This window comes from Camelina sativa, chromosome 13, assembly GCF_030686135.1.
Source record: "Camelina sativa cultivar CO46 ecotype springtype chromosome 13, ASM3068613v1".
NCBI lineage: Eukaryota > Viridiplantae > Streptophyta > Magnoliopsida > Brassicales > Brassicaceae > Camelina > Camelina sativa.
This window is the reverse complement of record NC_141892.1, coordinates 7,887,004-7,899,359: the sequence shown is the minus strand read 5'-3', so window position 1 is coordinate 7,899,359 and position 12,356 is coordinate 7,887,004. Positions and strand designations below refer to the sequence as shown.

At 31.6% G+C, this 12,356-nt stretch overlaps 2 protein-coding genes across 2 annotated transcripts; both read left to right on the top strand.

Annotated features, from left to right (window-relative positions):
- Nucleotides 1-1,527: 1,527 nt before the first annotated feature.
- On the top strand, nt 1,528-2,165 carry LOC104738050 (uncharacterized; the record flags this gene model as incomplete). The annotated part of the gene is made up of 1 exon (XM_010458289.2): nt 1,528-2,165. A coding segment is annotated over one exon (615 nt), but the record flags the coding sequence as incomplete, so codon positions are not given.
- Nucleotides 2,166-4,142: 1,977 nt separating this feature from the next.
- LOC104735989 (protein FANTASTIC FOUR 3-like) lies at nt 4,143-8,446 on the top strand. The gene has a single exon (XM_087481888.1). The coding sequence runs from the start codon at nt 7,482-7,484 to the stop codon at nt 8,343-8,345; it is 864 nt and encodes a 287-aa protein (XP_087338014.1). The 5' UTR covers nt 4,143-7,481; the 3' UTR covers nt 8,346-8,446.
- The last annotated feature ends 3,910 nt before the right edge of the window (nt 8,447-12,356 follow it).

Here is a 12,356-nt window from a genome sequence, read left to right as displayed (position 1 = left end):
TCTATAGTGTTTAAGAGTTGTATATAGGTGAGTGTTTGTTATCTAAACACACAGTTACGTTGTTATAATCACGTATAAAGCAATTTTAGAATTAGAAGATATCTAGGAATCTATTGACTATATAGTCAATAGATGTCTATTTCACAGTCAAAGAACACAAATTAAAGCTATTGACTATATAGTCTAGGAATCTACATATACGGTCCTAGCTAACCAACCAAACCTTAAATTTTTTTCAATGTACGCACATAAATTACTTTTAAAAACGTTTATTAGATTTGTTCTTGGAACTTTTATATACAATTTCTATATCCCATAAAATTTAAGATTAAAGTTAGGTTTTAAGAACATGTATGTAAACTATGATGATATCTAATTGTAGAAAATCTCATTAGTCATCAGATGTTATTGATTCATAAAGTATAAGAATATTTTTCGATACAATATATATATTTCGATTTTCGAGTGACATCTCTAAAAAAATGTAAATAGAAAAATAACAGTAATAACGGTTTTCACATCGTTAATTTATCTGATTTAGTATTTAGTAACAAAAAAAACAGAAAATTTCATACCATTATAGTACAGCATTACCAATCAAAAGTTGTAATTAATTGGCACATAATCATGAAAATAACCCAATAATAAAGTCAATTTTGTATATGCATTGTAATATAGCAATCGTAAATGGCAATCATGTATTCATCTCTTTGATACAACAGACAAGCACACAGAAAATAATTTGCATATAGAATTTTATAAAACAAAAAGTAATTGAAAATGTTTGTGAGAGTAAATATTTATCGGTTACCTTTGTTCTTAAATCAGAGAGATCTTCCATTTTTTTTTTGGGACTTTTTTTTTTTAATCAACAACAAGTGTAACCACCTCATATGTAGAGTGCCATATGTATTTATACTATACCACATACATAGACGAAATTGGGAATTACAAATTAATTTCAATATATTATACATTTGGTAACGTTTTTTTTCTTGACTAAGCTTTATATATGGTAAGATATATAAGTATATACAAGTGGTAGCATGCAGTCCATATTTGATCTTCATATCATCACTCCCTTTCCAATTTTAATCCTTTAAGAACCCGGCCCTCATCAATTTAGTAGATATGTTCAAAGCAAACAATCATTTTGGTATAGCATATTAAAAACTTTTGGAGTTGCTAGAATCTTCGGTTGGTTACAAAACCGGCTGGTCAAACCTTTTAACAAGGTTGAAGAGATGATGATGATGATGATGATGATAAGGCCTCCTCCTCACCACAGAAAGAGTCGCGTTTGCCAAAATCGTCATTAACTAAACGTTCTTTTTTTGCTAGATCTCTATATGATTCTTGTCAGATTTGTGTTTAGCACATACCTCTTGTGAGCAGTACTGTTGCTAAACACTATATGGGTTACGAGTTTTGTAATGTTATTGTCGTCAATCTTTGACTAGAAACAAGAACATTGGACGAATATAAATCAGACGTCGACAATTTTTTTTGCAATTTTCTATTCTATAACATTATATCTTGCTTGCAGATCAGAGGCTTAATGCGCAGCAGATAGATACGTATGGGACATGCTTTCCTCGTGGCACGCCCTTGGATCTCAGGTGGTGTCATCCATGTGTAGGATACGTTAAGTGTAATGTGAATGCTGATTGGAGAAATCCAGATACGTTGAGTGGGGTATCTTGGATTGCTCGTGATTGCAGGGGTAGGGTTCTATACCATGCAAGGGAGGCTTTTACGGAGTCACCGAACAGGATCGTTGCTGAGCTGCGGTGTATCTTGTGGGCGATTCAAAGCTTACGAGATCTTCGTGTGGGTAAGGTTATAATCTCATCGGATTGTCAAGCTGCGATCGCGGCCTTGAATAACCCGCGGTACTGGCCTCAGTATCGGCGATTGCTGGACGAGATTAGCAGAACTGCTCGATCATTATCATTTGAATTTATCGCTTTTGAGGTGGTGTCTTGTCACTCTAATACCATTGCAAGGGACATTGCGTATAGTGTTGTGAAGGATGGTCGTTACAATTCGTACCTTGCTTCGGATGGACCGAGTTGGCTTTCGAATCGAATACGCAGTGAGGCGCAACCTCGCTATGTGTTTAGGTTTATTCCCTATAGATAATTTGTTTCTCTTGTTTTGGTTGATTGGAACTTAATTATGTAAGATATAATTACATTTTCAATTTACAATTTATATGAAGTTATTTCATTTTTCCGTTGTAAAACAAAAATAAATGTTTTAATTGTTTAAAGAATTTGGAAAGGAGCCTACTGTGACACGTGCAAGTTCGTCTCTTTCGGCATTTTTTATTTTGTTCAATAGAAGAGGAGAAAGTCACACGTCACAAGGTCCGATTCCGATGTTACGGGAGATACTCGTCGCTATGTCAATATCTCCGTATTTCGTGTTCATCTGGTTCAATTTCGTAAACCCTAAATGTCAGAAATTGCGGTTTCGTTAATCGCGTGTACACTCAGATTTCAATGTTGAGTCGATTTGTGGGAGGACTGAGAAGGAGACGGTATTGGTTTCATTGCCCATTGCTAGGAAGATGTCTTACCCAGAACATGTTCCATTGCCCATTGGTGCGTGCCTTTCGACCACATTGAGAAAAATATGTATAAATTAACTCTAACACACACACACACACACATATTTTTTTCATTTATATGGTTTGGAAATATCTGCAACTAGTTTGGAGTTTTCTTGCTTATGTTCAATGAAATGTGAAAGATTCATCAAACGATATTTGTTTGGTAGTAGATTTCTTGTGTGCTAGATATTGTCATCCCTATTGTACCCGTGAAGATGTTAAAATTCTTGAGGGTTGCATTTTGATTATCAAGAGTGCATTACTTTTTGACTTGCTTTAGTATAATTTAGTAAGAATCTCTTTGTTTATGTGTAGGATATATTAATGACATTGTATGATGATGAACAAAGTTGTCTTTATTCTGCATTGGTTATTAGAGATTGAATCATGGTAACGATATTGTTTTGCTCTCGTTGTTACTAGATTTGTCATTAATTAAACCAGTTTGTTTGAAGTTCTCAATAGCTACGATTGTGAGACATTGTCTTCTTTGTTAATGCTTGGGATATGTTAATGACACTGTATGATAAACTGAGATTCTCCCTATTCTACATGTGTTATTAAGAGATTGAGTAACAGTAATGCTACATGCATTTATTTTGTTACAATCATTTTTGGTATGCCACTGAAGATGTCCATTTTTCTCAACTTTTCAGTTATATTACCTTTCACCTCTGTTAGTAAATGGATATGCGTTACCATTGCAGCTTAATCTCAAAACATTGTAGATGCATTTCGTGAAGAGTACTCTGTTTCTCTTGCATAACAATGTAATAACCCTCTCTGTCTATCTCTTATTAGCTTGAACAATTTTTGTATATATCTAGTTACACTCTTAAGAGATACTTATTTGTTGAGTGTTTTCAAATTTCTAGAAAGTGAATCAATTCAATAACTTTTGAGTGCCAATATTGCTTTGATCTGTATCTGTCTCTGTAACTTGAGAATTTTTTTCCCACTGTCAGAAGGTCCAATACGTTGCAGGCATGACACAACCATCACGAGCGTTCTGGTTTGAGATACAAAATCATCTTTGCTGAATCAACATGTCTTTTTATTTGGATAAGACCAAGCGGATGAAGAGTCATTGTTCCGATAGTGCATCAACTAAATGTAAGTTTACTTTTGTGTTATTTGTTCGTATAAATCTGTACTTGAGTCGTTATAACTAGACCACGCTAAAGCCTTTTTCAAATGTTGACATCTAATCTGTGGAAAATTTTGCGTGTTTGGCTGATATGTGAGTAAAGCATTAGTTATGGATGAGATTGATATTTTCTGTGGATGTCATGCTTCTCTAAAAGCAAAGGAGAAAGTTCTATAGCATAATAATAAGCTTTCACATTCTTTCTCTACCTAAAGTTGTAAATTATGTTAGCCAATGACATTTGTATGCTTGGCTTAAATAAGCTCCCAATCTCGTTCTAATGATAGAGTTTTTTTTCCTCTGGGTCAGAATTTAAAAGTTGGAGAATTGTCACCTAAAAGGTTCCACTAATTTGGTCAAAAGATGGTGGAGGGCTTTTTTTTTTGTTGTTATGCAATTTATAGTGAGCCAAGAGATGCAATACTCGTGTTTAACGTTATGATCACATAACATAGATGGAAACGTAAGGCTTAAGTTTATGTCTCCACTTAATCTCAAGTGGTATGACGTATTTCCTTTGCTTTTAGATCTTCCATTAGTTGAAAACTTTGAAACCAATAACAAACATTGATGAATTATGATTCGAAGTTTCACTCTGTTTTTTTTTTCTTTCTTCTTTTAACTTTGTTGCGTCATGGGCATGAACCAAGCGTGTGATACGAAGTCAAAATATATTCCGAACTAAATTTGATGCTTTTGCCTCTGTCATTAATCACTTAATTTTATTGTTATCTTAATTAAGTATAGAAAAGCAGCTTTTGTATAAGGACACACTCAAAAGCATTCTCCCTTCGAGAGGCCAAAGGTTGCTGTGTTACTTTCTTCTCTTCTATGGGGGTGGTTCAGATTTTAGGACCACCTATGCTGATCAAGATTCAATTTATGGATATTTGTCTGGAGATTACGTCTGCAGGTAAGCTCCTTTTTTCCACTTTTATTAGTTAAACTATGTCATAACTTTTCTTACTCTTGCTTACGTTAGAGAATCCTAATTATTGTTTCATTCTTTATTCATTCTAAGCATGTCAACTAGTTGCTTAATTATATCATTCTTGATTCCTTCAGCAGAGGGAGATGAACTAGTAAAAAACGACTGTAGTTTTTTAATTACTTTTACGGATAATAGCAAAACATTGATTGTGAAATTATGGATTACTGAGTTATAACTGTCTTGGCTAGATGTATTCCCATAAACCACAGGTTCTTAATAAAAACATATTGACCTCATTTCTGTTCTCTATGCACTTGTTCTTGCTAAATTAATCAAATGAAAAAAACAAATCTTGATTTGCATCTTTTAGTGGACTAGTAATACGTGATCAACCACTGGGAATATATAGTAAGATGCTCCTTGTTATAGAAGCTGAGTACTGATATTGGAAACAATCTGACAACAGAGAGAACATCTCTCTTTTGTTGTTGTATAATATATTACCGAAGGTATCTTCGTACCAAATCCTTTAAGACTTAGTGACCACAGAATCTCTTGAAAACATAAACTAAGATCCACTTGCTTGGTTCATGTCTGCAATAAACCTCGAAAAGACACGGAATGTGGTGATTAAAGTTGATCATAGAGTTATACAGCACACAAGCTAGCATTATGCTAACAGTTCATCAATGGTAGTAGCTACACATTCTTTATTATAACACAAGTACAAAACTGGAATGGCTTTTTCTGTTACAGGAAACCCAGGAAGATCTCACAAATCTCTCTCCCCACCCTCTTGGAATAGGAACAGCTCACGCATTCTAGCTTTCCTTTTGTTTAGAGAGAAGAGTACTAGGTTACATTAATTAGTTTATATAATAATAAATCCACATGCCTTAGAGTTAAGCAAAAGTCAGTGACCCTAGGGCATTTGTTTACTATGAAATAAAAAAGTGTCTTTTGTTGTTTGAGAATGGGGTTAAGTACGTAAGCATCTGATTTAACAGAGAGACAGATCAAAGAAAAGTGTTTAGTGGGGAATCACTTGTTCTTGCTGACGACTTAAATGAATCTTAAACTCTGTCTTCATAAGCTGTTCCGTACGGTTTCTTTAGGGTAACACACGGCTAAGATGGCAAATCTTGAAAGTTTAATCTCAAAATTTCAGTTTCTGGAAAAAGCAGCTTAGTGTTGGCTAGCCAAAATATTCAAAGGACAAGCGAAATTTGATGTTAACTTAACCACCCAATATTGTCTTAGAGGTAGATAAAAGTTTTTGATGTTGAAACATAGGTGGTTTCTTCTTATTTTTGTCACTTAGCCTTTCATATTATATTTCATTTAACCAAATTAAGCCTTGTTCACTTTGATTTGATGTTTTGTTTCTTTTTCATTAAACTCTATTTTTTTTTTCATTTTTAGGTCATAACAAGTGGGCGGAAATTTTTGGTTTTGCTTTCTTGCATTCAAATACAGTGTTGATTGAGGTGAGTGTATTTTGGGCACACTTTATTTGCTTATTTTTCTTGTAATTTGTTTTTATATCGTGGCTTCTTGATGCATACATGACACTTTCTTCAATTTATGACCATTCTTTTCTTAAAAAATTGCATGGAAACTCATGTTATGTTTATTCCTTAATTAGTGTGCCAATAATCTTTGTTTTGGTTGATGGGATTTAGATTTCAAAATTAGTGGGCAGTTGTTATCATGTTGTTTAAGTTGGGTCTAAGAATTACCCAACATAGGTTTTTGACACACGACTCCTTTGCTTTAAATATAAAAAGAGAGTACAGTACTACTATTAGAGAGAAAACAAACAATCGTTTTCATAATCATAGCACTATTAGGGAAACCAAATTTGAGAACTTTCATAACTTTTGTTGGTTTTTTTTTTTTTTTGGAAGGTAAAATATAAAAGAAAAAAAAAACATGTCTGTAACTTTTTGTCATGTTACTTCCATTACGTGTCTCTCTGTAAGTGGCCGTATCTTTTCTTTTTTCTATACGATTTGATTTTGCTTTTTTCTTTCCCATTCAGATGTATATATTGTTTTTTTTCTTTGCCTTACGAAAAGTAGAACATTTTACTCTTCCTAGTAAAAACTAAAAACCTCATTTGAAAATTTTTATTTCACTCATTTTTATTTTCTTTCATTTGGAACTTTCTTTTTCTCTCTAATTTTTTCTTCTTTTTTCCGGGTAGTCTCTTTCAGTCCCAGATCACATGAGGGTCGAAAGTTCCTTGGCTGCTGAATAATTCAGTCTTTATTTATTTTTTCGCCAAATGAGTCAAAAACGATGATTAACCAAGTTTCCTGTATAGACTATGCTTTCCAAATCTGTTTCTCTAAACCAACAAATCAGTTTTTTTCTTTTGCAACAGTAAAAAGATTATATGAAGAGTTTTTTTTCAATTTTGATCATGTGCACAATACAGTGACTCTCTCTCTCTCTCTTTGTTACACATATACTACATACACATTACACAATAGTATTCTTATCTGCATTTTGTCGCATAATTAACTAAATATTTGCATTATTCAAGTGGTGGTGTGGAAAAGTTCCCTTACCCACCTCTCTAGTCTCTGCCCATTGCACAGTCACTTCTCTTTCTCTTTATTTTCTTTATTTATTTTATTTTATTCACTTTTGCGACACTACAAATTGGCACCCTCTCCCTCTCATTGTCCATCATTCTTATTTCCAAAGCTTCTTTGTTTTCACATCTCACAAGTCTTTGCTCTCTCTCTCTCTCTTTACAAGCTTCTATCCTCTTAATTTGAACCATGGGAACTGTTGTCTATCAACAAGGGTTTCAGTCTCAACTTAACGAGCCTAGGGCTTTAAGGCTTAGGCTATCTTCACCAAATCCTCACTTCTTTCAACCCTTTGGTTTAGCTCTCAAGTCTCCTTCACTTGACTCCCCTAATGCAGAGGACACCCGAAACCTTAACGATGACAAACCAGCTGCTTCCTTGGGCCCTGACTCAAGTGGCTGGAGCTTTCTCCAGTCCCTATCATCTGGCTCATCCTCCTCAAAGACGACGAACTCTGAGAAAGAGAAGACTTATGTTCAACGTCCGTCTTCTTGTAGAGCTCTAAGCGACCAGAGCTTAGCATTGTGCACTGAGAATCTCGGAAGCGAATCTGGCTCTGATGTTACAGATGTCGATGATTTGTTCTCGATTGACGTGCAGACCAAGAATCTCGGAGAAACAACAGTAACAACGGAGACAAGAGCGTTAAAAAGTAGGAAAAGGAATGTGAGCCCTAGTGATCTCCCACCTCCTTTGACCACTATGAGAGGGTTTCAAAGCATTCAAATGAGACCACACCGTGAAAACGGAAGATTGGTCATGACCGCCACAAACGCGCCACCTAGTAACCGGTGCTTTCAAGCTGACCGGAGCAATGGTCGTCTCCGTCTCTCTATCTTAAAAGACTCAGATGAGTTTGTAGAGAACGAAGAAGAGACTATTGAGCCTGAAGAAACCGAAGAATACGAGGAGGAGGAGAATGAAGAAGAAGTAGAAGAAGAAGATGAAGTGATGGGCATTGAGAATATTCAAAGATCAAGAAGATGCGCTGAAGGCAAACAGGGAAACAGGGGATTGCTAAATTGGGAATCTTTTTGCGTTGCTACTTCCTAAAAACAGAAACTTCTTAATTTGCTCTGTATTTACAATTTCCCAATTTTTTATCCTATGTGTCTTCTTTTTTTTATAATAGAAATATCGCCGTTTCCTCCTAACTCGAGAAAAAAAGTAGATTAAATTTAATTTAAACAAAAAAAAATACAAAATAATTGGAAGAAATGGGCAGAGGGAATATGCTTGTGGTCTGGTCGGCAGTTAATCTAGTTTGGTAAGAAAGATTCCCTGAGTGGTCTGAAATTAGTGGCAACCTCATCAACTTCGTTAGGACAATCGCATTCATGTACCCAGAAGCTTCCTTCTATTATGCCAATTGGCCCAATTCAGTTAGACAGTTACCAAGTTCCTAATCCCAACGTATCAAATCAAAATAGTAGTTGGTCGACTTATCATTTATCTTAATTGCCCTAGGTTTTGAACGTGTGTATACAGTATACTCAATGTCAAAACGTTATTGATTTGAGATTTGAATAGAGTATTAAAAAATTTAAATGTTATGTAGAATATGTTGTTATTAGATGAAAATTTTGTTAAAATTTAGTGTTATTTAATTAAAACAAAAGAATATATGATTGTGAATAAATTTAATTATTATATTATTAGTTCATGATTTTATACACTTTCTTCAGAAAATAAAATCATGGAAAGTATCACAAAAATATAGAAATTATTTGGGGTGTTTTACAAGATTTTAGAAAACTAATCAACAAAATTATAGAATAATCTCTAGCAATTCTTAAAAATCTTTCATTTATTCACTTTGATGATTTTGTTGAAGTCTTTAAAATTCTTTATAAATTAGAATCCAATAACATCCTCGTAATCTAATATTAAATTTCAGATTTTCTTTTGCGTTTTCATTTAACTTTCAAATTCTAATTAGTATTTCTAGTATTCAAAATTTTATACCAAAAATGTCAAAAATACTTTATTCGTCAAAATAATATGACTGAACACGATTCAAATTACACAAAAGTTACTTTACAAAAATAAAATCAGATTTAATTGTTTGGTCATCACTTAAAACATTTATAAATGAAAAGCAGAACATAAATTTTTAAAAGGCCAGAAATTAAAAAAAAATCAAAAAGCATATATTTTTGTTTGTACATGTAATATATTTTAGCAAGCATATATATATATATATATATATATATATATATATATATTTTTTTTTAACGTCAAGATGCTCTCTCAAAGATGATCAATTGTATAAATGTATAAGAATGAGCATCTTTTTACCAAAAAAAAGAAAAAAGAAAGAAGAATGAACAACTTAATAAATAATAATAAAAAAGGAAGAAACTAGGTTGGTCCGTACAACAACGACGTCATCACAACCCCCACCCCCGCATCTCTCCGCCAATATCAAAAGGCTTTTGGTGTACGGACGACGGATCTGTGCGGCGTTTGGTTAAAAAAAATTATTTGCATATGCTTCAATCAATAACAAGTTGCATGCATCTAACAGCTCAATAAAAATATTCACCACTTTCTTATTTGCATATGCTTCAATGCAATTTTTGAGAAGCTTCTTCTATATATGTTCTTACGAAATATATATATATATATTAAACTTTACTTTTTAATTTGTAAAAATATTTTAACTAATCAGCATATTAAAATTTCAAGTATCATGTATGTTTTTTCAAGTTTCAATATTTTATTGATAAAAAATTAAAACAAGAAAAATACTTTTTAAACTAGGAGTCTTTGTGCGAATACTCCACTTACCCACGAAAAGTATATCTTAGATCCAAACAATCTCTTAAGCAAGTTGCAGTAATGGTTTAGTTAAACTATATTTGCATATACAACACACATTTGGTGTGAGATTTTCTTTTTCCTCCTTTTGCTAGAAGAATTAGACCTTATCTCATATTTTTTTTAAACCATACTTATGATTGATTACTTGAGATTTATAGTTTCTTATATAAGTGGTTTATAGTTCATATTACAAACATGCAGAAATATAATATGAAACTAGTATTTTATTTTCTTTTAAAATATATATATATGAAACTAGTTTTAATTAAAAATTTCTAATAATATGCACATGATGAGATGATATATATACATATACATCGTTTAAGTTCTTTTATTTTTGGGCAGAACATTTATATGTTCTGTATAATAAATTAGAAGGTAATTTTATAAATATACGTGTGCAAACTATAAAACTGCAATAATAGTGCAAGTGTCCACTCGTTTTCTCTTTATATGGACTATAATAATAAGAAATATAGTGAGCGACACGTGAAACTCCATTGGACTGCTCTTTGAAACTCTTTATAGTAAGGGTTTTGTCTTTTTGGTTATTGCTGTTATTTTTATAATAAATATGTCGTTTTGGTTATTGTTATATTACTAGATTTGAATCCACGGTACACTGCAGGCATATAATTTCTATTATAATTTATATTTTATATTGTATTTATTTGTTAAATATTGAATGTTTTGTAAATAGAGAAATAACTAAATTTCTACTTGTTGTATGGCTAAATATTTATATTATTTTTTTACCTGCAATACACGTCATGACCATTTGTTTGTTATATTTAGTTTGTTTTGTTTAGCGTTTGAGATTCTATTTTGATTTTTAATTATTATAACAAAAAATAAGGGATCTAAATACATAATCAATAATTATACGCTGTGACTAAGTCACATTTTTCCTAATTATTTAATTATTTTATTCAATCTTAGTTAAATCAACTTGATTTTATGTCAAATATTCTAAATAGTAGTGTTGATAAATAATTAATTGAGGATTTAACTCGTGTTAACATAAATTTAATAATATTTTATTAATTATAACATGTTCTCTTTATAAATCATCTACTATATAACCACATTTTATAGTATTTTAGAATTTTTTTAATTTTACATATTCGTAATAATTAAAAATTTTAATAAGTTTATATATGTTAATTATAATATTTAAATAATTTTCAATCGAAGTTTTTATTACGTTAAGAATCAAAGCTCACAGATTTTGGAAAACAAAATGAAATCAAATTATTTTTTTCTTTATTTACGAAGAAGGATTCAGATATAAAATATATTCAAAACACAACATAATGTATGGTTATATATATGATATCTTCTATATCCATATTGATTGCTGTTATTTTTTTAATTAAAATAAAATGTAAAATATTTAGGAAACAAAATCTGGAGTAATGTTATTTTTAGAAATTTTTAGGAGTTAATGTTGTAAATAATTTTTTTAAATAAACAAAACTAAAAGGGCATAACACAAAAACAAAATGTACTTCAAAAATGTTAATATAGATTAATCACTCTGTGTTTGTGAGTAGCGATTTGTTAATATAGATTAATCACTGTGTGTTTGTGAGTAGCGATTTGTTAATATAGATTAATCACTGTGTGTTTGTGAGTAGCGATTGGTATAAAGCTTCTTTTTCACGTTTCTTTTCTTGCAAAAAGTAGTATGCATGGTATCTGCGTCTATCCATTTTGGTATTATTGCATGTTGAAACTAATTTGACGACATAAGATTATTTATATGAAATCATTTCAATAATTTTTTGTTATTTTGATAGTTTGTACATAAATTGAATTACAATATGTACCTTTATATATGATATAATAATGAAACAATCGACCGAAGAAATAACTTAAAAAAAAAAAAAAAAACCGACACAATTGCAGAAGGCCACAAGCACTTGTGTTTTGTTCAAAAGAGAACGTTTTATAATCTTCAAAATAGAGTTTGAAATATGATTATAGGAACAATATCGATCCGTCCAGAACTTTCTCGTTTTCTCATTGCACTATTTTAATCTACATGATTTTTTTGCTTTTTTTTTCCCTAGGAAAGCTACAAGAAATAGAAAGGATATATAATATGATACCATATTACCTTAAATCTCCAAAAACTCAGATTATTGTCATTCATCACAATCTTCATTAAGTCGTTAAATATGTTTACTATCTAAACTTTTACATGACTAAAGTATAATATATCTCTTGAAATCTCCCATC